The sequence below is a fragment of the Notechis scutatus genome, chromosome Z, assembly GCF_049901735.1.
Source record: "Notechis scutatus isolate UNSWTSFEM ecotype Mainland chromosome Z, rNotScu1.2, whole genome shotgun sequence".
In the NCBI taxonomy this organism is placed as follows: Eukaryota; Metazoa; Chordata; class Lepidosauria; order Squamata; family Elapidae; genus Notechis; species Notechis scutatus.
The window spans coordinates 139,362,168-139,382,350 of record NC_142025.1 but is presented as its reverse complement, the minus strand read 5'-3'; the positions used below and the strand labels follow the sequence as shown (position 1 = coordinate 139,382,350).

At 40.0% G+C, this 20,183-nt stretch overlaps 1 protein-coding gene across 2 annotated transcripts; it reads right to left on the bottom strand.

Annotated features, from left to right (window-relative positions):
* Positions 1 to 1,681: 1,681 nt before the first annotated feature.
* PAQR4 (progestin and adipoQ receptor family member 4) lies at positions 1,682 to 18,550 on the bottom strand. Of its 2 annotated transcripts, none has more exons than XM_026677568.2 (3): positions 18,114 to 18,550; positions 4,265 to 4,483; positions 1,682 to 3,321 (listed from the first exon to the last, which is right to left on the bottom strand). In XM_026677568.2, the coding sequence occupies exons 1-3, from the start codon at positions 18,274 to 18,276 to the stop codon at positions 2,888 to 2,890; spliced, it is 816 nt and encodes a 271-aa protein (XP_026533353.2). In that variant the 5' UTR covers positions 18,277 to 18,550; the 3' UTR covers positions 1,682 to 2,887. The 2 variants fall into 2 exon arrangements, with proteins under 2 accessions (XP_026533353.2, XP_026533355.1); XM_026677570.2 differs by having other exon boundaries at positions 18,308 to 18,426.
* Between the last annotated feature and the right edge of the window lie 1,633 nt (positions 18,551 to 20,183).

Here is a 20,183-nt window from a genome sequence, read left to right as displayed (position 1 = left end):
CCACTCAAATATATGTAGACACTTTTAAAATATAAAAATATGTAATTCTAGTTGAAAACCAAAAGTAAAATTTCTAAAACATCAAGCAAATACAGGGTACAAAGTCTTACTCTCTTTTCAGCTGAATACGATGAAATTTTTAGACTGTACTGATTTAACTGAAAATTAAATTTTCAATAAGCAGGTTATTAGCACTGAGCTGATCTATGTCTCGCTAAACATTTTTTGTAATTTTTATAAAACATCCAACTTTTTTTCAGCCTTTTAAAAAAAGCTCTGGATCTTAAGTATTTAAAATTCCCATCTCTCCCTCCCTCCCTCCCATAGGAAGTGCATTTTTTGATGTAATGCCTTGCTCTTTTATTTTAAAGATATGTGATACTTCAACTTTAGAAGCTGTGAACATCAGCAATGTCCATCTACCCTGAGATAACAAGAGACAAGACTTGATTAGCAGCAGATTAAACCCTCTCCCAAAATAACTGTATGACACAAAATTCACATTCTAACATGGAAGGTTTAGGTCAATGCTTCCCTTTTCATAACATAGATCTACTTGCAACCTAGAACAAAGAATTTAACCTTCATTCTATTCCTTCAAGATCTCATTTGACTTACTTTTCAGCTTAAGTTACATCAGACACTTTCATGTTTTATCCTAGTTACCTTTTCGAAAGACGATACATCCAAACTGACATATTGTATAGATTAATATAAGGTGTTTTTTTTTCTGATTCTTTTAAAAATCAAAATTGGTCTCTATATCTATAGTTGTTTTTCAGTCTGGCTGGTTTTAACAAGGTGGATTTACAGGTGCTGCAGGAGACAATTTTGATCTTTAAAGGAATCAGAAATGTATTTATTTTAGTTGATATGCTGAGTCACAATATCATCCACCCTCTTCCGTTTCCAAATTTCTTTCCTTGGAGAAAGGAGTTTTCATTGCCACTTATATTCTTAGAAAGATACAAGTAGATGTTTTTTCTTATTTGACCATAAATTAAACTAAAATCCAAGTAGGTTGGCTTACTATACATTGAAAACTAGTTTACAGTAATGGTCACATAAAATACTTTAACCATTTTCTTAAATATTCTGTGCCTCGCTCACTAAAACAATAAGAAGTAACTTGTGCTGCATAGAAAATAGAGTATTCCCCATTTCAAGGAGAACCCCTACACATAGCTTTTTAAAAGCCAAATTACAGTGATCTACATAAAATGAAAAATATGAAGGGCTACCAAATAGTGAATGAGTTGCTTGATTTAGGTGTATTTTGAGGCTAAACAAAAAAAAATGATTTTAAGATTGCCATAAAACACTAAAACAAATTCCACTTGAAAATCCCTTTTACATTGAAAGTAGCATTATGCACAATTATTTGAGTGTTCAGATGTAGAAGATTATCAGGGCCTATAAGATCTCACATACTTTACCTCTATTTAGACAATAGTCTTACATGCATCAGGATCTAGTATAGTTCAGCAGACTAAGGACTATGAGCCAAATTTAAGCACCTAAAAGAAATGCTAACTCTCCCAGTTCCTAATTTTAAGCCAAAAGACTTCAAAGGGATTGTAAAATGTTTGCAAGAATGCTGTTTTGATCCTCAACCTGCCACTTTTGATTAGGTTCTCAAAAATTGCCCTTTCCCCCCAAAATTATGACCATGGACCAGTAGTTAAAAACTTAATTCTTCAGAGGAAGAATCAATCTCAGGATTCTATTTGTATCAAAAACAGATCAAATTGAAAAGCAAAATCCTCAGAATGGATCAATTCAAGAAACCACTGAAAGAAGGGAAGCAAAATGTAGAAGCTGTAGTTAATGTCACGACAATAACAAAGGGAAAGATAGCAGTGCTTGCCTATTGATTACTGCAATTGCAGCAGCCATATCAATGTAGTAGAAAGTTCTTCCAAATTCATACAAAACTATAAAGCTTTGAAAAGCATTGCTCTGGTCAGGGTAAAATTGGAATGTGGTAGCAGAAAAAAGAATTCCAATCTGACCATAAACATTGTACACTGCCAAGAGAGAGACAGGAAACTGAGGTATGCTGCAAAAGAGTCATGGCCCTAAAGTTGATGACATTACCCCAAAATTGAAATCAGGACTCTTCCAACTTCAAATCCAAATCCAGTTTCAAGACCCCTGGTTATCCTTCTGGCAGATAAAGAAAAACCAAATTATGCAGCAGAGTTTAATATTCTGGTCTCTGACAAGCCCTTTTAAAAATCAGAAAGTATTGCATGGTGTCTCAAAGACACTGGATAAAAAGTATTTAAGTAACTGCCTCTAAAAAGCAGAGAAGTTGCACGCAGCTCCAACATCATCTACTAAGGACACCTCTCTTTTCCCAGTGCCCATTTCATTTTCAATGCAAATTAAAAAAGAAGCAACTAATCTTGTTCTTACTATCATCAAAGCTACCTCCAGAACAGCTCTGATGACAAAAAGTCCTACAGCAAACAAAAGAGTTGGGGATGGGATGGGAATTTTCACTAGTGGATTATTTCTCTGATTCTATCTTACTAGTGATAAAGATTGTTTTTAACCAAATTATGTTTGCCTGTTGTAATTTGGAACTGCACAATGATCTAAGAACTTCAAGTAGTGGAAATTCATTACTTTACACTGAGAAGTATATAAATCCTAGACAAGCTGATCCATGAATAATCAACCAACAGGAAACTACTGTATTAACCCCACAGGGAAAAAATGCAGCCTCTTTTAAATAAATCACATCCAGAAGATGTCCTTTCTTATGTACTTCAACCCTTGTAGAAGACCTTGAACTATGAGATTAGTGGCTCACACCTTATACATAACCCACTTCTCGGTCAGCAGATTTTCTGTGGAAGGGGTGAATCCAAACATGATGTGGTCATTCCTTTGGACAGGCATAGTTGGCAATCCAATGAAGATCAGCCACTACTCCCCAGTGAAGATAGAGTATACTGACCACCACCAGCACGTGCATAATCTGATGGCTGTTGAACCAATAGTCAAAACTGCCTGGCTTCCAGCGCTCAGGCACTCGTGAGATGTTGATGACGCCCCCAAGAAAGGCCAGACCGTCCATAATGAGGTATGAACGCAGAGAGGTGGGATGGCCGGTGCCTAATCCCACCCACCGCAAATAGAAGAAGAAGAAGCGGAACAGAGCCTGCCAGGCAAAGGCTCGTAAGCGCCGGACACTGGAACGAGCAGTCACTGCACAAAATATACCATAGCTTGACAAGCCTGTGTAGCCCAACAGGGCAATAGAACGAACAAGTGGGGAGCAGGCCAGCGTGCAGTAGATGATTGGTAGAGCACCTGTGTGGAAAGAGACAGTCAGTCCACCAAGAAATTAAGGATAAAAACAACGGCAATCAGCTTACATGTCCAGGCACTACAGGTAGTCTCCAACCACAATGGAGCCTGGAATTTTGTAAGTCATTGTGGCCTAAATCAAGGCATGTGATCAGATTCAATTTTACAATCTTTTTATAGCAATTATAAAGCAAGTCAATATAGAAGTTAAGTGAATCACTTGGTTGAACCACATGATCATTAAACAAATCCAGCATACGCAGTGGGCATTGTTTGCTGTTTTCTGCTGGAAAATGGCAAAAAAAGTTGCAAATCGTGATCACATGACTGCGGGATATTGCAACCAGTCACAAATGCTTGGTTGCCAAGAGGCTAAAATGCGATCATATGACCTCAGAAGAATGCGTGCAGGAGTCATAAATTTGATAATGGGTCATAACTTTTTTTTGAAGTCTATTGTAAACAGTTGTGAAGCAAGGACTACATGTAACACTTGAAATATTTCAGCTGTCCTTCAGATTCTCTCAGAACAAACAGTCTTGTATTTACAACAATAGAAAGTCCCCTTTTCCCCAAATAATCTTTACAATGCAAGAATCATTCACAGACAATGTTTTTCATTGTTTTAAATGCAATTTCTTTTGTCAGCATTAGTATTTCTTTTCCAAACATAACCAAAACTGCTCAATTTTACACCCTCTTACATTTTCTTCATTCTGAGCTTTTACCCAAGATGGCTTCTGCCATCACATAAAGATTGGCTCTTCAGTACTCAAAGTACCAAAACACAATTTGGCTCATATAACCTCTATGCAACTTGCTCCCAGCTCAAAAAATATCGTTTTCACACCTGCTGTGTTCTCAGCACGGATTGCAACTTTGTCCCTTTTTTGCTGCTCCAATCCAGTAAGCCATCCATGGATAACAAGGGAGCACTTTAACTCACCCAAAGTGTTGACCATGCAAACCCCACACATATCCAGGGTGAGCAAGGTATGGTAAACAGCAGGGCCTCCCTCATGATTCATGAAGAGATGGTAAAGCACGCTGCCCAGTTGTGGAAAAATGCAAGCCAAATAGTGCACGACTCCTAGCCATGATTCTGAAAGTCGAGCCCATGGAATGGTCAGCGGCAGCACGAAGAGAAACCCCAGCAGAGGGATACCTGAAAGAAGATGAAAGAAAACTGAGAGAGGATCCCTGCCTCTTTTTGCAATCCTGTCAGCACTTCCTGCATCTTATTCCATCCATAATGTGTTTTTGGCCTAAGTAGCATCTTTTGTTCATCAGCTGTCACAAAGCAACGATGAAAGAAATTTCATAAACCTAGAAATTGCACCAAAGCATTTTTGTATAGGGACACTCAACCTATTTTTAAGAGATAATTTTTGCTTTAGTAGAGTTTTCTATTCCTTCCACAGCTTGGTGGCTTCCTAATGTATTGGGATTACATGCAGGTTGGGAATTCTGAGAGTTGAAATTCCAACATATTTGAAAAATACCAGACTGGAGGAAGCTGGTTTATTGGTTTCTTGTTTACTTCATGTGAAGAAGCTTTCAGCAACACTAAAAAAAAAGAGGGTGGGGGATGAAAGAAGTGGCATCCGTGTCCCAGTCGTTTTTGTGAATGATATACTGGAGATTTCTCAGAAGAAAGCACAAATACGAAGAGATCCACTTGCAGATCTCCAAGTTTGTGATCTACTTAATCTACACTAAAAACTGCTCTTAGGTTCTCTGAGCAGAGAGGTATAGATGCAACCATTATATCTCAGTGTTTCTCAACATCGGCAAATTTAAGATGCGTGGACTTCAACTCCCAGAATCCCCCAGCCAGATTTGCAGTTTAAACTTGCTGATGTTGAGAAACACTGTCATAGCTCTTTGGGCAGGGGTGTGATTCAATCGCTGTGACAACCAGTTCAGTGAGCTTTGCACGCACACAGAGGGTTTGCTACTGACCTTATCCTGCAATCTCTCTGTGTTAAACAGCTGATGTGCAGCAATCCACTGTGCCGCGCAAAGCAGTTGAGCTTAAACCAGGAAATAAAGGTCAGAACAGAGCAAGGGGGGAGCAACAGCTGATCATTGGAATGAACCAGTTAGCTCACAGATGATCCTCAGAGCTACCAGTTCGACTGAACCGGGCCGAACCTGTGGAATCCCACCCCTGCCTGGGGTTTTACATGATTTCCAAACCTCCTTTTGGGAAGAGGGGACACCATAAATTGTCTACTTATGACAATTGAGCCTAACATTTCTGTTACTAACCAAAACAGTTAAGTGAGTTGTGGTTCATTTTACAACCTTTCTTGCCACTGTTGTTAAGTTAGTAATAGTGGTTAAACTGAATCTGGTTCCCCAGTGAAGAAAGTCAGAAAGTCACAAAAAGTGAACACATGACCCCAGGGTACTGCAACGGTCATAAATAAATGCCAGTTGCCAAGTGTCTGAATTTTGATCATGTGACCACAGGGATGTTGCAAGGATGGTAAGTGAAAAACAATCATAAGTCACCTTTTTTCAGTGCCACTGTAATTTTGAATGGTTACCAAACAAATGGCTGTAAGTTGAGGATTTACTCTGTGCATTAGCTATCCAGCTCTCCAGGTTCTGGCATTTATTGGTTGCAGAGAAAGATCTCTAGAGGTGCTATCAGAATGGCATATGCAGTCTACTTTTCTTTAAACTCTCAAAGCAGAGAGATACAGGCGTTACATTACTTCATGTCCCTCTGTTCAGAATTTTACACAACCTGCCCATTCTGAAACCACTTCCCCATATTCCTTCCTGCAATCAACAAGTGCTGGGACCTGAATAGCTGCTGAAGTTAATGCACTGCACTGACTTGCACTAAGGTGCAAATGTCCACGAGTTAAATTGTTGGTAGAGGCTTTGAACCCTACAGAATAGCATCTTCCTATCTCAATAAGGACAGATCTGTTCATATAGGGCTTTTTGCTGTCCAGTGTAACTAGTAAAACGTGGCATTTTTTGGTGTTTTTTTTTTTTCCTTCAAAGAAAAACACTCACAAATATAAGGAATCTTCACACTTGTTTGATACCAACTCATCACTCTCAAGGATATCATATGTTGTAATCTGTCATCCAGCCCTGATGATTCCTAAAATTTATTCTGAGGGAAAAAAATATGGTATGTTCCTATTACTATGATCTGGAGTAGATTTCCTTTCCACTCCAAATCCAATGAATTTAATCCATTTCTGATTTGCACATCCTGCTGTCTAAGCTTGACCTTATCCTCCCTTTTCTCATCTCCTGTTTCCCCAGCGGTTGAAGCTTTACACAAACAGATTAGGTCTCCTTGAGCCCAATTACTATGTTAATTGAGGCTGCCTGAAGCCAGATCTCAATTAGGAAGATGATAAACACCTCTCCCCCCATCTTGAAGTTCATTAAGGGCCAGCCATTCTACCTGTGTCAGGCCCAAGAGAAGATTCTACAAGTGATGGTGTCAACAAGTAAAACTCAGGAGGCCTGCCACTAGACTAGAGGTAGTGTCACAAATTGAGGCATCATGCCTCACATGCAGAAAGCTTGTGGCCAAACACGTTTTGTTAACAGGATTTCTGTGACTTTAACAACACTATAAAAACTGTTAACTGATAAATCATTCCTCCCCTTCCAAATTATTCAAACCCCTGTAAAGAGAGAGAAAGGAAGGGAGAGGAGGAGGGAGGAGCGAGAGAGAGAGAGAGAGAGACTTCTTTAAGTTTTGTCAGACATATATCAACAGCACTGGGCAGTAGTCAGGAGATAAAAATACAAAAAACGGTGGGAATTGATTTATTTAACTTAATGCTGCCCATCTCGCTATAAGCAACGCTAGGCAATTTATAGTCACTCAATTAAAAGGCAGTATAAAAAATTCAAAAGAATAAATGATCTTAAATTTAATTTTAAAATTCAGTTAAATTAAAATTGATAGAGGCAGGGAGCAAAGGGGAGAGTAATATTTAGGAAGAAAACCTTGAGTCTCTTAAAAAATCCCAAGAGTGCTACTTCCATCATGAAAGGCTCAGCAAGAACAAACATTCTTGATAGAGCAGGTTACTTTATCTTGATTACACAAAGAGAAAACTCCACTTTTTAATCTGGCCAAAGCTCCATCCAGAAAAGGACAGGCAAAGTTTTATTCCAAGCATTCCTCAACATTGCCTAAACCAGTGGTTCTCAGCCTGTGGTCCACAGAACCCTGGAGGGCTGCAATGTCATCAGAGGGGTTTGAAGAAATGTTATGATTTAAATCTTGGGCCTGTGGTGAAGAAAAGATTGAGAACCACTGGCCTAAGCTAACAATTCCCCAACCCGTGGCTCTCCTACAACCCCCATAATCAGCACATCTCTGTGACAATCACAACTACAGGCAACTATATCTTCTAGGTTAAGGAAATTTGACATAACTTTTCCTGCCTGACGTAAATACTGGAATTTGGATATTTTACATCTAAAGCATGTACAGGTAGTCCTCAACTTACAACAATTTATTTAGTGATCATTCAAAGTTATAACGGCACCAAAAAAAAGTTGACTTATGGCCATTTTCCACACTTACGACCATAGCAGTATCCCCATGGTCACATGGTCAAAATTTAGTCACTTGGCAAATGGCTCATATTTATGACAGTTGCAGTGTCCTAGGATCATGTGATCCATTTTTACAACCTTCTGACAAGCAAAGTCAATGGGAAAGTCACATTTACTTCACAATCACATTGCTAACTTAGCCACAGTAATTCACTTAACAACTCTGTTAAAGGAAGGTCATAAAATGGGGCAAAACTTATTTAATAAATGTTTCACTTAGCAACAGAAATGTTTGCCTCAATTGTAGACTACCTGTACCTTCCTTCCAAACTATGGGTTCCACTGCCTTTAAGAATGTTCCCACTGATAGGGAGGATTATGGGCTTGGAATCTAAAACTTTGTGTATAAGGATCAAATAAATAATGATGATCATATAACCAAGCCACTGAAGAAAATACCAGGTATTTTAATGAAGAGATGCCTAAGTGTTTTTTCACCTTAGTTCTCACTGGTCCCTAGAAACTCCCTCGGATGGGATGACAGCCTCAAGGACAATAGGGATGGTGTGTCAGCAGATAAATTGCAACTACATTTTGCTGACAGCAGAAATTTGGTACCAAGCTCTAACTGTACAGTAGCAAATGCCTCCAAAATGCAGCCAAACCAATTAAACAAGCTAAGCAGCAACTTTGTTCCTGGAGGAGGTTGTTTTTACTTTAGAAGAAAATATATCGAGTTGCTGTTATTTTTCTCACATCCCTACCCTCAAACCACTGAGGAACTTGATTTCTAACCTAGAGAAGAAAGCTATCAACACCTGAATTGAAGCATCCAAAAAGATGCTAAGAAACTTGAAAGCAGCTGAAAATAGCTTTTAGAAATTGGGTGGGGAAATTAGGTTTAGAAATTGGGTGGGTCTGTGCAGGATAATAGTTGAAATTGTATGTGAATATCTTAACACCATAGATTTAGGCTGAGGATGCAAAATTCAGTGCACTTAAATGGGAAGGATCTAGCTCTTTGCTGTAGTCTTAAATTTCAGTTCTGTACCAGATGTGGGAGAGGCAAGGATCAAATCTACAGTTAACCATAAAACACAGTGATGGCCTTGGGAAGTCATCGTGTATTAGGCTTTCCTGCAAGATCTCTTTCTTGAGGGGCACAAGGTATAAATAAATCTAACAACTTGAAGAACTGTACAGAATGTTAGAGGCTAGGAAGCAAGTGGCCTTCAACACCATTCAATCTCCAGGCTCAAGAAAAGGAAGCTAACTGGAGTTTTCCAATTGTATCTTATCTTTCAATTCAGTGCCTCTCTTGACATTTCTCTTTCTTACTGCACACATCCTGACTTTGCTTGCTTTTCTCAAGGTTGCGTCACAGATGGGACTTTGGATTCAGAGGCATCATGGCAATATAATACTAATCAATAATAATGATACTCCCCAAGCCATACAGTTTTGGGCAAGGGAAAATATGCTGCACCATGCTATACCATTTGAGATTACCTGGAAGAGGGATGGGGAGGATTCCCCTGCTTTCCACCCACCATCACCCTCTCTCATGAATCAATACACCTTCCCTTTGCTCTTTACACCAAATCTTTTCCTGACAAGAAGACAAACCTCACTTGTTTCTATGGGTTGTCATTTACATATGTAACACATACAGCACAGAGGACCATGCTTGCTGAGATAGATGAGGCATACATAAGTCACTTAAAAAACTCTTCTGCGGCTAAACAGAAAGCTAACCACTCTCATGAGCACTAGAATAGAGTTAAACTTCCATCTTTCCTCTAGTGAACTTGTAAGCAAAATTAGATTTCCCAAAGGTAAGGGAAAACATTGTGGCTGTGCCACAATATAGTTTAGAATGGAGGCTGAGCAACTCAGGTCTATGTGTAGGATACACAGGACTCTGTTACGAGCTGATGATGATTAGATTCTCACTGAAGGAGCTGCAGAAAGAAGAGTCAATAATGAAAGCAACAATAAATGGGCTGTGTGTGAGTGTAAATGCACATGTACATATACAGTACCTATATAAACACGTGCAAAAGGCATTATGCAAGGCCAACAATTTTGTGCTTAAACACCCAAAATATCTTTGCAAGAGTTCATATAGGCTTCTCCTTGCACCTGGACGGCCAGCTGCTAAAGTGTAAACCACTCAGTTCAGAAACTACTATTTCAGCGTATCTATGGGATAGGATGTATCTTCCTTCCCACGGGACCTGTGACATGGGTCCTCTGGCTGGAAAGAAGCAGGAGGGAGGAAGAGAGAAAAGAACTGAGCCTATAATAGGATCACCATTAGCTATTTGGAAAGAAAGAGATAGGAAGATAAATAGAAGGTGGATAATTGTTTCATATCTGTGGAATATTTAAAGATGAGCTCAGGAAAAGAGTGCAGGCTTAGTGTTAAACCTTCCATGTGGCAGGACAAAGTTAAGAGTAATTATGGTTTCAAAGTCAGAAAGAATTGAAAATAATTGTCATAATTTGGGGTTCTCAAAAGATTTAGAGTCTTGATAATGTAATCTGATGAGCTGTTTCTGCAAGCTGAAAGGGGTGGGGGTAAGAAAAAAGGATTCTCTGTCCCCAATTTAATTTTTTTTTTTAAAAGGATATTGCACAAAATCTACACTGAATAAATATATCGATGGTTTTAGCTAACCCCAGACTGGTGTCCTCCAAAACCACAATTCTCTTAATTTGTAAGGGAATTCCAATGCAACAGATCTGGAGCACCCTAAACATCTTATTATGAACCAAGATCTCTACACTGGGCTCCAAATAGAAATGGATGTCTTCTCCCTCCACTCTCTTTTTTCAAGCAGCTCCTGCCAACTCTGAAGACCCACTGTCCCAGGCAAATTGCAGAATTTTGGTTACACGGAATAAGATAATTTAGAGTCTGCTTTTTGCAGTCTCCTATTTCTGGTAGCCAGTGAGTAACTTTTCGTGAGAAGGCCTTCTCTGTGACAGCAACACAATTATGAAACTCCATTTGTAAGCATATTTGCCTGGCACAATCACCTTTCAGATATCAGGCGCAGTTTATCCTGTTCTCTTCAGCCTTAAACAGCCATTAATATTGATCTTTTTTTTTTTTAGCTACTGTTGACCCATTTACTGTATTTGTTCTTAGAATGTATTATTTAATTTTCTAGGCTTAGTGAATCCATCTTTTTCAATCGGGGTATTTTTCAAATGTTTGTGAGCCATCAAAAAGCAGTTTTTTTGATAAAACTTCTAAATAATAATGAATTCAGGTTTTCCACTCCCACCTTCATAAAATCTTAGCTGAATCCCAAGCCATCTGCCTCAGTTCTCTATCTGTCAAAGGAGAGTCAAATTTTCTTCGCTCTGCAAAGAATTAAGAATTGCAGCAGACTGCAATGTATATGTTGGTTCTCTTACCCTATTTAGATAGAATCATCCAAGCCAATAGGAAGGAAGGATGAGTAGTACATACAATCTTCTTTTAGCCACGTGTAGCATTTAAGAGAGGGGGAAGTCCAGGTCAATTCCTCCTCCTACCTCATGGCCACACAATATCACTTAATTTCTCCAAGCGTGGACTCATCAGATCATGAGGCACATCCAGCCTCTGATCTCGGACTTCAAAAAACAGCATGAACTCATTAAAAAACTGACATGATTAGTATGATAGATCAGCACCAGCATGGCTGGTTCAGGAATTCTGGAAATTGAAGTCCACAAGTCATAAAGGGACCATAGTTCCCCACCTCTGAGATAGATGAAGGTTTACAGAATTAGATCCTGCAGCCACCTTGCTCTATAGAATCTTTACATCAATCTTTCCAAATTTGATGTCTCCAGATGTGTGCATTTCCATTTCCAGAATTCTTAACAATGGTATAGGCTGCCTTTCATGTCCCCAAGCCAACGCACTGCCTGTGGAGTTCTGGGACATAGCCCACTCATCCAAACAGAGCCCAAGATAAGCAATCGTCCTGTAGTTTGACCAGAGATTTTGCTGTTCCCGCCTAAAGAAGCAAAGGATTAATTTTGGGCATTTTAATGTGCAAAACATGATCTGGCATTTTGGGCTCTGGATTTTCTGGAAGAGCTACCTGTTAAGGTGGTTACTGGGGTATATTATATAACTAACTTCATAATATAGAAGTCACATCTGCCACACACACATACTCCCTGATCCTTACCTGTGCCACAGTCCTTTGTTTCACAAATCGTAGAACTTAAAACTTTTAGCAAAACAAGAAGAGTATCTATGCCTCTTTGCTGAAGAGTCTGCAGCATATGACACCTGTCATGGCTATCATACAGTATATGACCTGTAGAAATTAGAATGACCTTTAGACAAGAGTAAAGTGATACAGGAAGTGCTGTCTCTTTGCTGTAATCTGCTCAATGGGATTTTTGCAGATCAAATATGGTAATCAAATCCTGCCTTATCCTTCAGTATTGGGTAAAGAATATGGACTATTTAAACGATTTCTTCTCCAATTCAAAATCAGGCCTTTCTATATCTATAAACCACAATTCCTTCTCACCTCCCAGCAGGACTCCTCAATTCTACAAGAGATAAACACTAAGCTAGACTGAACTAGGAGAAAGCTCTCCTAGGACAGATTAAACTCCTATATATTGAGCTGCACAACAAGCCAATTAGGAAACTTGATAACTGGAACAAGAACGGTCCAGAGGTCATCTAGTCCAATTTGCTCCTTGGGTAGGATCTATAGTGCAGCATAGGAGGGGAAAAAACTAAATCAAAATAAACCACAATGATCTAAGAATAGCATGGCTTATTCCAACTGCCAGTGGCTTTATAAAGCATCAAACAGATGATATTCTTTAACCCCGAAATTACAGTTGTGCAGGGCACAGTGCTGGTCAAAATCAAGCAAAAGTCCCCCACATGCAAAGGCAGCGTAGCTGAGATAATCACTGAAGGACAAATAATAGATGAATAACATTTACATGTTCTACTTCTAAGCTTCTCAGGAGATTTGGGTTAGTCATCACTAGAAAAAGAAGGCTAGATCAGATCAACACTTAACCTGAATCCTGTTTTTACCGCACCCTTGTTTCTTCCTTTTGCATTCTTGGGCCACAACCCTAAGAAGTGACACTGCCAAACCAACTCCAAGCATCTGATACAGGCCATTTCCTGGAGATCTCCACCCTTGTAACGCTAAAATAATAGCATCCATAAGTCAATTTTCCTGGGAAGTGAGTATAGGCAAGCATGCAAACACAGATTCTTAGTTCCACTTGACTCAACAGCTGTCATGGCTCAGGGATCTATCTGAACCTTAGCTTTTTGCTGGAAGAACTAGATTTTCAAAAGATGTTGCTGCAATTAACTTCCAGTTACTGGATTTCTACCTTAGCATTGCCATTGCTCCTTCCTATCTCTCCTCCCCCCCACCCCCTTTAGGATCATCTTTTCTAACTTGAAACCATCCACTCGTGAGGGACTACAACTCCCAGAACTTTCAGGCTCCTGTTGGCCATGCTGGCTAAAATTCTAAAATTTAGGCCATTCCCCAAGCAATACGGAGATGCAAATTGTTTCTAAAGGATGGAATAAGCCAGATGAGAAGGCTGCACATCCACCCTTATCCAGCATGCCTGAGATATTCCCCCTTCCCAGAATCCTTTGCAATATACACAGATTCCTTAGCAGATGGGCTGGCATTACCTTGACAAAGAAACAATGTAGAAGGAAGTATCTCCATTTAGGAACATGGACTCTAATGCGCTAAGCCAGGACAGGTTTTTTTTCTTATTAGAGGGAAGAAAACTAAATGCCTGTCTTCTCTGTGGGACAGTGATTCATTAAAAAAACATGCAGCAACACCCTCAGGGCTCCATATCTCCAGAACAGTGTTTCTCAACCTTAGCTGCTTTAAGAGGGATGGACTTCAACTCCCAGAAGTCCCCGGTGTTGAAGTTCATCCCTCTTAAAGCAGGTAAGGTTGAGAAATACTGCTCCAGAGGACACTGCCCAGGGTGTTTTCTGAGAACTTCGGAAGTTGCTACCATTTATTGTTCAAAGTTATCTAGCCAGCAAATGCTTTCTGCTGTGTTTCTACTAATGCCATTCAACATGCTTAGGCAACTACAACTGCTCCTCTGTTCTTCTTCCTTGCCCTCATTTGACATCAATGGACTGAGAACAATGCTCTTTGTCATTATGATGCTCTTTTTGACCAGCTCAGGAACATCAAGGAAAAGCTTACTATTCAAGGAGGATGCTTTTAGACAATTGATATGCCATTTTTCCAAAAGACTGCAGGCTGACCAGCTTCCTACATTCTGGTTTGTTGAACATTTCTGATGACCAAGATATACTAGAAAAAGCACTTTGGGATTAGTGGGGAGGATAGCATGGACTCGAGTAAATTGAAATAGGTCCATTTAAATAAAGTGTACATAGGGAAGAAAGGAACACTTTGGAAGAGTTTCAGGGAGGATTCAGTCTCAACCCACAGATTCTTGCTTGGTGCAAAATAATATGCACCATCTATGCTATAGATATGATAGAAGGAGAGCTGGTTAGTCTAAGGTGGCCATAAAATCGGGAGCTTGGCAGAACACACATTTTAAAGTATGTATTGCAGCTCACAAATGTTTATGCCTCTTAGTATATTTTGTAAGGTGGAAAAGTTCCTATTACATTCTTGATTTCTTTGACACAAGTAGATGGGAAGCTTTTGCAATCCCAATCTTGTAAAACACCTAAGAGGAATTGAGGTGACCACAGAAGACAAACATCTCTTAATCCATGAAAAATAACTCTCAATTAATTCAACTAACGAATGAACCCATACTATCCTTACAAAGATGGAGAACCTCTAAGCCAACTTTTCCCAAAGTAGCATTGTCTAAATCAATGTATCTCAACCTCAGCAACTTTATGATGCATGGACTTGAAATCCCAGAATTGAAGTCCACCCACCTTAAATCTTCTGAAGTTGCGAAATACTGTTTTGCTCCAAGTGATCTGGTAGGGTGAGGAGGACAAAGGAACTACAGTTTCCGTGTTGAAAGGGAGCCAGAATGGGGAAAGCTATTTGCACAAGAAAACTGTTTAAGAAAGGAAACATTCTACTTCATTCTTTCCCCATAAGGAGCAACAATAAGCAGCAGCTTTGCACAACTTCCCTGAGCACCTTGGTTGGTTAGGCATAAGAGGTCAGGAAGGGCTGGCCTCATCGAATTACAAGAACAGTAGCAAAAGGAAATTTGAAAGATCCTAAGACAATTTGTTACAACCAGTCTTATTCCCTTTTCGCTCCTTTATTATTCCAAACTAATGCACTTGCCAGAGCAGAAACACAGCTCTTCTCATTTTCTCACAGGAAATAATGAAACAACAAAAAGGCATTTGTTTCCTGTATATCTTAACTTACTGGCTGCTGTTTAAAGAAGACTGCAGAAGTTCAGTTCTTGAAGGCACCTGTCTTAATTTGTTTATTTTATTTTATTCATTGATTAGATTTCTGTCTAACAAATATATCTAACTCTCTGCCTTTTCCCAATAAATTTAGGGTAGGTATGCAAACATCCAATGTTTCTCACTACAGACTAGGGGAAATAGATTGGGCTGAGAGAAAATGATTGATTTTAGGTGATCTGGAGAACGCTTATTTTTGAAGATGACTAGAACCCAATCTCACAATTCCAACAGCTTAAATACTGCCCTGTATAAATGTGGTATATTGAAAGTCTGCCTCTTTTCCATAACGGAAAGCAAAATCACATATACAGGATCCCCAAACAATTCCTAAAGGATGGTGGCTGCATCCATTAGGAATACAGGTATTATTTCTTTACATGCTCAAGTGAAAAGCTAGATTTTGAAATTGCACCGACATACTACAACTTTTGTAGTAAGAAGGGCCAAATATTTGAGGATAATATGAGAATACAACTAAAAATAGCTTACACAAATCTTTTAAGATACGGTACATTGATTTTAGTTTTTACAGAATTAGCTGTAGACTTTTCTACCTGCATGGTTTTCTTTCTAACATTAGAACCTTTTTAAAAATGAAAGAGTAAAACATACCATTCCATTCAGTGTTCTTTGGGCGCAGCAAACAAAATCTGAATATATGTTGCTTCCTTAAACAGTGAAGTCCTCTCTGGTGAATCATTCTGCATAAAGTGTGTGTGTGTGTGTTACATAAATTACATTAAAATATGTATAATTCATGTAGTTATGTAGTTACATACATTCAAACAGACACCCTCTTCCCAATTGGTTCATAAAATAAAGGCTTTATAGTACAATATATACTTTCAGGAACAGGTACCTGTGTTTCCTTGAACACAGCAAAGACTTCAGCACGAGAAAGCCCTAGGATAAATTATATGTTATAAACCATGTTTTTTCTTCAACAGTAAATTAATGCAATAGAACAACTAAAATATGAGCAACACTTCAAATATCACCACAGCCAATACTCACCACAGAGTTTTCATAAACATCAGGGATGTGGGGATGAAACTAGTTTACAAAGATGTTGTAAGAATTAATGAAACTTTTATCACAATATCCTTTGAATTCTCAAAGGAGAAAGAATGTTTTAGATACTTATGCCTATTTTTCTTCCAATCGACAGTCCAAAACAGATTTCCTTAATTTGTGATCTATCAACACAAATATATGTTCACAAAGATGCCTGCTTTTATGATTGCAACTTGGCAGCAAGTACAGGAAAGTGATACAAACTATCCTGCTAGAAGGGTAGAAACAGTCTCTACTCAAGTGAAGAACCAGAAGGAGAGTTCCGTATAGTAGATCTGCTTCATCAATTTGAAATAAATGAAATAAAACCTATTTCCATTTGCATTCTTTCCCTCTCCATGGATTTTAATTGCAGTATTTTTTGCTTACATCAGATTGCAAAGTAGTGCAGACTATTGAATATATGTCATGTTTTGCAAAGTCAGAATTTTTCATTGGCAGTCTTTATTTATTTATCTGACTTTCTGAGCATAGCCAGGCCAAGTTTGCTTCAATATCATCAACATGTCACAAAATTATTCACATAGCTATGTAGTATAGGGGGGAAATGATGAGGACTAGTCGCTTTCTTTGCTTCCTTGAATCTAAGGGAATTCTAAAGCAACCCATTTCTATTCACTTTTTGATAAATGGGCATACTGCAACCTCTAAATACTCCTTAAGTATAACTCCTGTCATTAATCAGAATTGTGGTTTAGCAAATTTAAATCCTCACAGGCTCATTCGTCAGGGATGCAAACTACAGAATTAAGTCCAGGACAGGATGCATACTAAAATGCCACAGACCAAGGGTCAAGAAGGCACAAGAGCCTATAATGAATCCACAAAAAGATGCCAAGGATTGAACCCAAGTTCTTAAGCATACAAGTACAAGCTTGGTCCCTCTCAGATGTTTGCTCACTGAAGTCCATGGAATCCAAACTAAGGCTCCCATAGCAAACTTGCTGGGAGAAGGCAAGGCACTGCTACAATCAAACCACTCTATGGCCACGCTTCCCTGCACAACTTTGCCGCAAGTCTGGCAAACTTGCATTCTTTGCCATTTTGTAGGAGTAATCCCTCACTAGTCAGCCAGGGGAAAGGGGGCATAATCCAAAGTTGAAAAAGTCTAGATAAAAATATCTGTATGCAAAGAAGAAGCAGGTACCTCAACTTCTGAAGGAGGGCTGTCTGGCAATTGGGGTTGTTTTGTGTCTGAAGATGCTGTGCAGGAAAGCTTCCAGCAGACTACTGATTCCATGGGTATTACTACTATACTGCACTGGGTTGCAGTATAGTGAGCTTCAATATTTCAATATTTAACTGGCCTGAACTATAGATTTAGGGCGGGAAAAAGCAAAAGGGGTTGGTTCCAAGTCTTTTACGGGTGGGATATCCAGGCCCTAGAAGAGTGAGATCGGGATACCGGCTCTGTGGGATGGCCAGCGTCCGGAAATCACTGCTGCCACTTATTTTCTCATCCTGTGAAATACAGGAGCCACGCAAGGACACGGGGCCGGCTAAAACTGCGGGACGGGCGGGGAAGCCTCCGGATGCCACACGCAACTCCCGAGTTCTCTGGATGGGCAGAAGCGCGGGTAGCGGCCAGGGCAATCGCGGGGAGGGCCTTGCAGGGAGGGAACGGAGATCGGAGGGCATCGGAGTCCGGAAGCGGAGAGGGTGAGAAGGTAGAGGAAGCACGCATGGGGTCGGAGGAGAATCTGCCGCATCTCACCGTGGGTATAGATGTTGCCCAGCTCGTTGTGCAAGTAGAAGAGGCTGCGGAGACAGCCGGACCCGGAGCTAGCCGGCCGGTAGCCCGTTAGCACGAAGCGGTTGAATTGCAAATGAGGGGGAGCTGGCCCAGTCCAGGAGCCGGGCTCCCCCAGGAAAGCCATGGCCGAGCTTCCCCCCAGGGTCAGCTATTACCCGGGTACTGCATCCTTCTAGCTCTGCTTCCTCCTGCTTCTGCCGTTGCTGATGGGGCCGCTGCAGGCGGGGACTCTTCTTTAGGTTTCCCCCCGCTCCTTTTCCTCTCTGCAGCCTGAGCTCACAATTCTGCCCCGCCCACCGATCTCATTAATATAATAGATGCCGGCTTCGCCCGCCGCCTTTGCCCGCGGTTCTCGCAGGCAACGCGCCCTGCCCTTCTGTATTTGCATCTTCTTATGCAAGCCGCGCCCACTGCCCCTCGTCTCGTTTGCATAATCCCTGCACCGCAGTTCGGTACGCACGGCTGTCCAAACCAGGATTCTCTGCGTTGCGTAATACTATAGGATGTAGAGATGCAAACCACACCTATTCTATTTTGAGAGCCTATCAACTGTCCGGGAGAAAACTATAGCGTTCTATTATTAGCATAACCGAAGGCCCTCCTCGCATCGGTGCCCGCTGTTAAGAAGCGTCAGCTTTTTGCTTAAGCATTGAGACACGCCCTCAGTCTCCTCCCAGGGAGGACTGTGATTGGGTAGAGCGGCGCGCGCGGAAGGTAGCCCGAAACAGGCAAAAGATGCCCCTCCGTAGGCAGAAGGGTGTGTAAGGTTAACGCCACATGATTCTAAATCCTAATTAATCGGAAACTACTGTACGGTAATCTGTTAAACCTAAGCGCCTCAACAGCTCTACGTCTTCTTGAAGGAGGACTATATTATAGAGTCTTAATAATAATCTGTTTTATATCATATTTCTATTACAATATTTATTTATTTATTTATTTATTTATTTATCTATCTGATTTGTCAATGGCTTACAAGATAATAGGTTTAAGTATAAGCGTGAGTAAGAATATACAGGAAATAAGTATGAATAAATGGGAGACAATAGGACAGGGACGGGAGGCACGATTGTGCACTTATGCACGGCCCTTACAAACCTCTTAGGAATGGGGCGAGGTCAATAGTGGTTAGTTTGAGGTTAAAGGAGTGGGGGTTAGAGGATGTAACAACAGAGTCAGAGCATTCCAGACATTGACCACTCTGTTGCTGAAGTCGTACTTTCTGCAATCGAGTTTGGAGCGGTTAATGTTGAGTCTGTGTATATATATACAGGTAGTCCTCGACTCAAAACCACATTTGGGCCAAAAATGTATGTCGTTAAGGGAGGCATTTGTTAAGTGAGCTTTGCCCCATTTTATGATCTTGTCACCATTGTTAAATGAATCATTGTAGTTGTTAAATTAGTAACACAATTGTTAAGTGAATTTGGTTTCTCCATTGACTTTGCTTGTCAGAAATTTGCAAAAGCTGATCATATGATCCCAGGACATGGCAACTATTATAAATATGAACCAGTTGCCAAGCATCCAAATTTTGATCATATGACCATGGGGATACTGCAATGGTCATTAAGTGCAAAAAACAAACAAACCCAGTCATAAGTCACTTTTTTCTGCACTATTGTAACATTGAACAGACATTAAATGAACTATGTCAAGGACTACCTCTACAATATTACAATATATGAGGTGCATTATTATTATTAAACCAGGATTCATGTCTTGGGTAGCGGGCGGGACTAGAAGGCCTCAAAGGTCCTTTCCAGCCCTATGATTCTATGACTACTCTTCTTGGTGTTTGGTGTTGTAAGATGTATTTAATTTTTAAATCATTCGTAGGACACTTTTTCTCCTGAAGATTATCCCCATTTTAAAACAATTCCACAAACAAGCCAATTCAGCACTAAAAAAAGCATGTGCAGGTTTCCATCATAAATAAAAGTCTGAGGGAACGGCTTTGAGTTTTGAAGCGTGCAGACTATTTTGGGATTGAGTGAATCCATAATATTTCTTCAATACGGGTTAATAGAA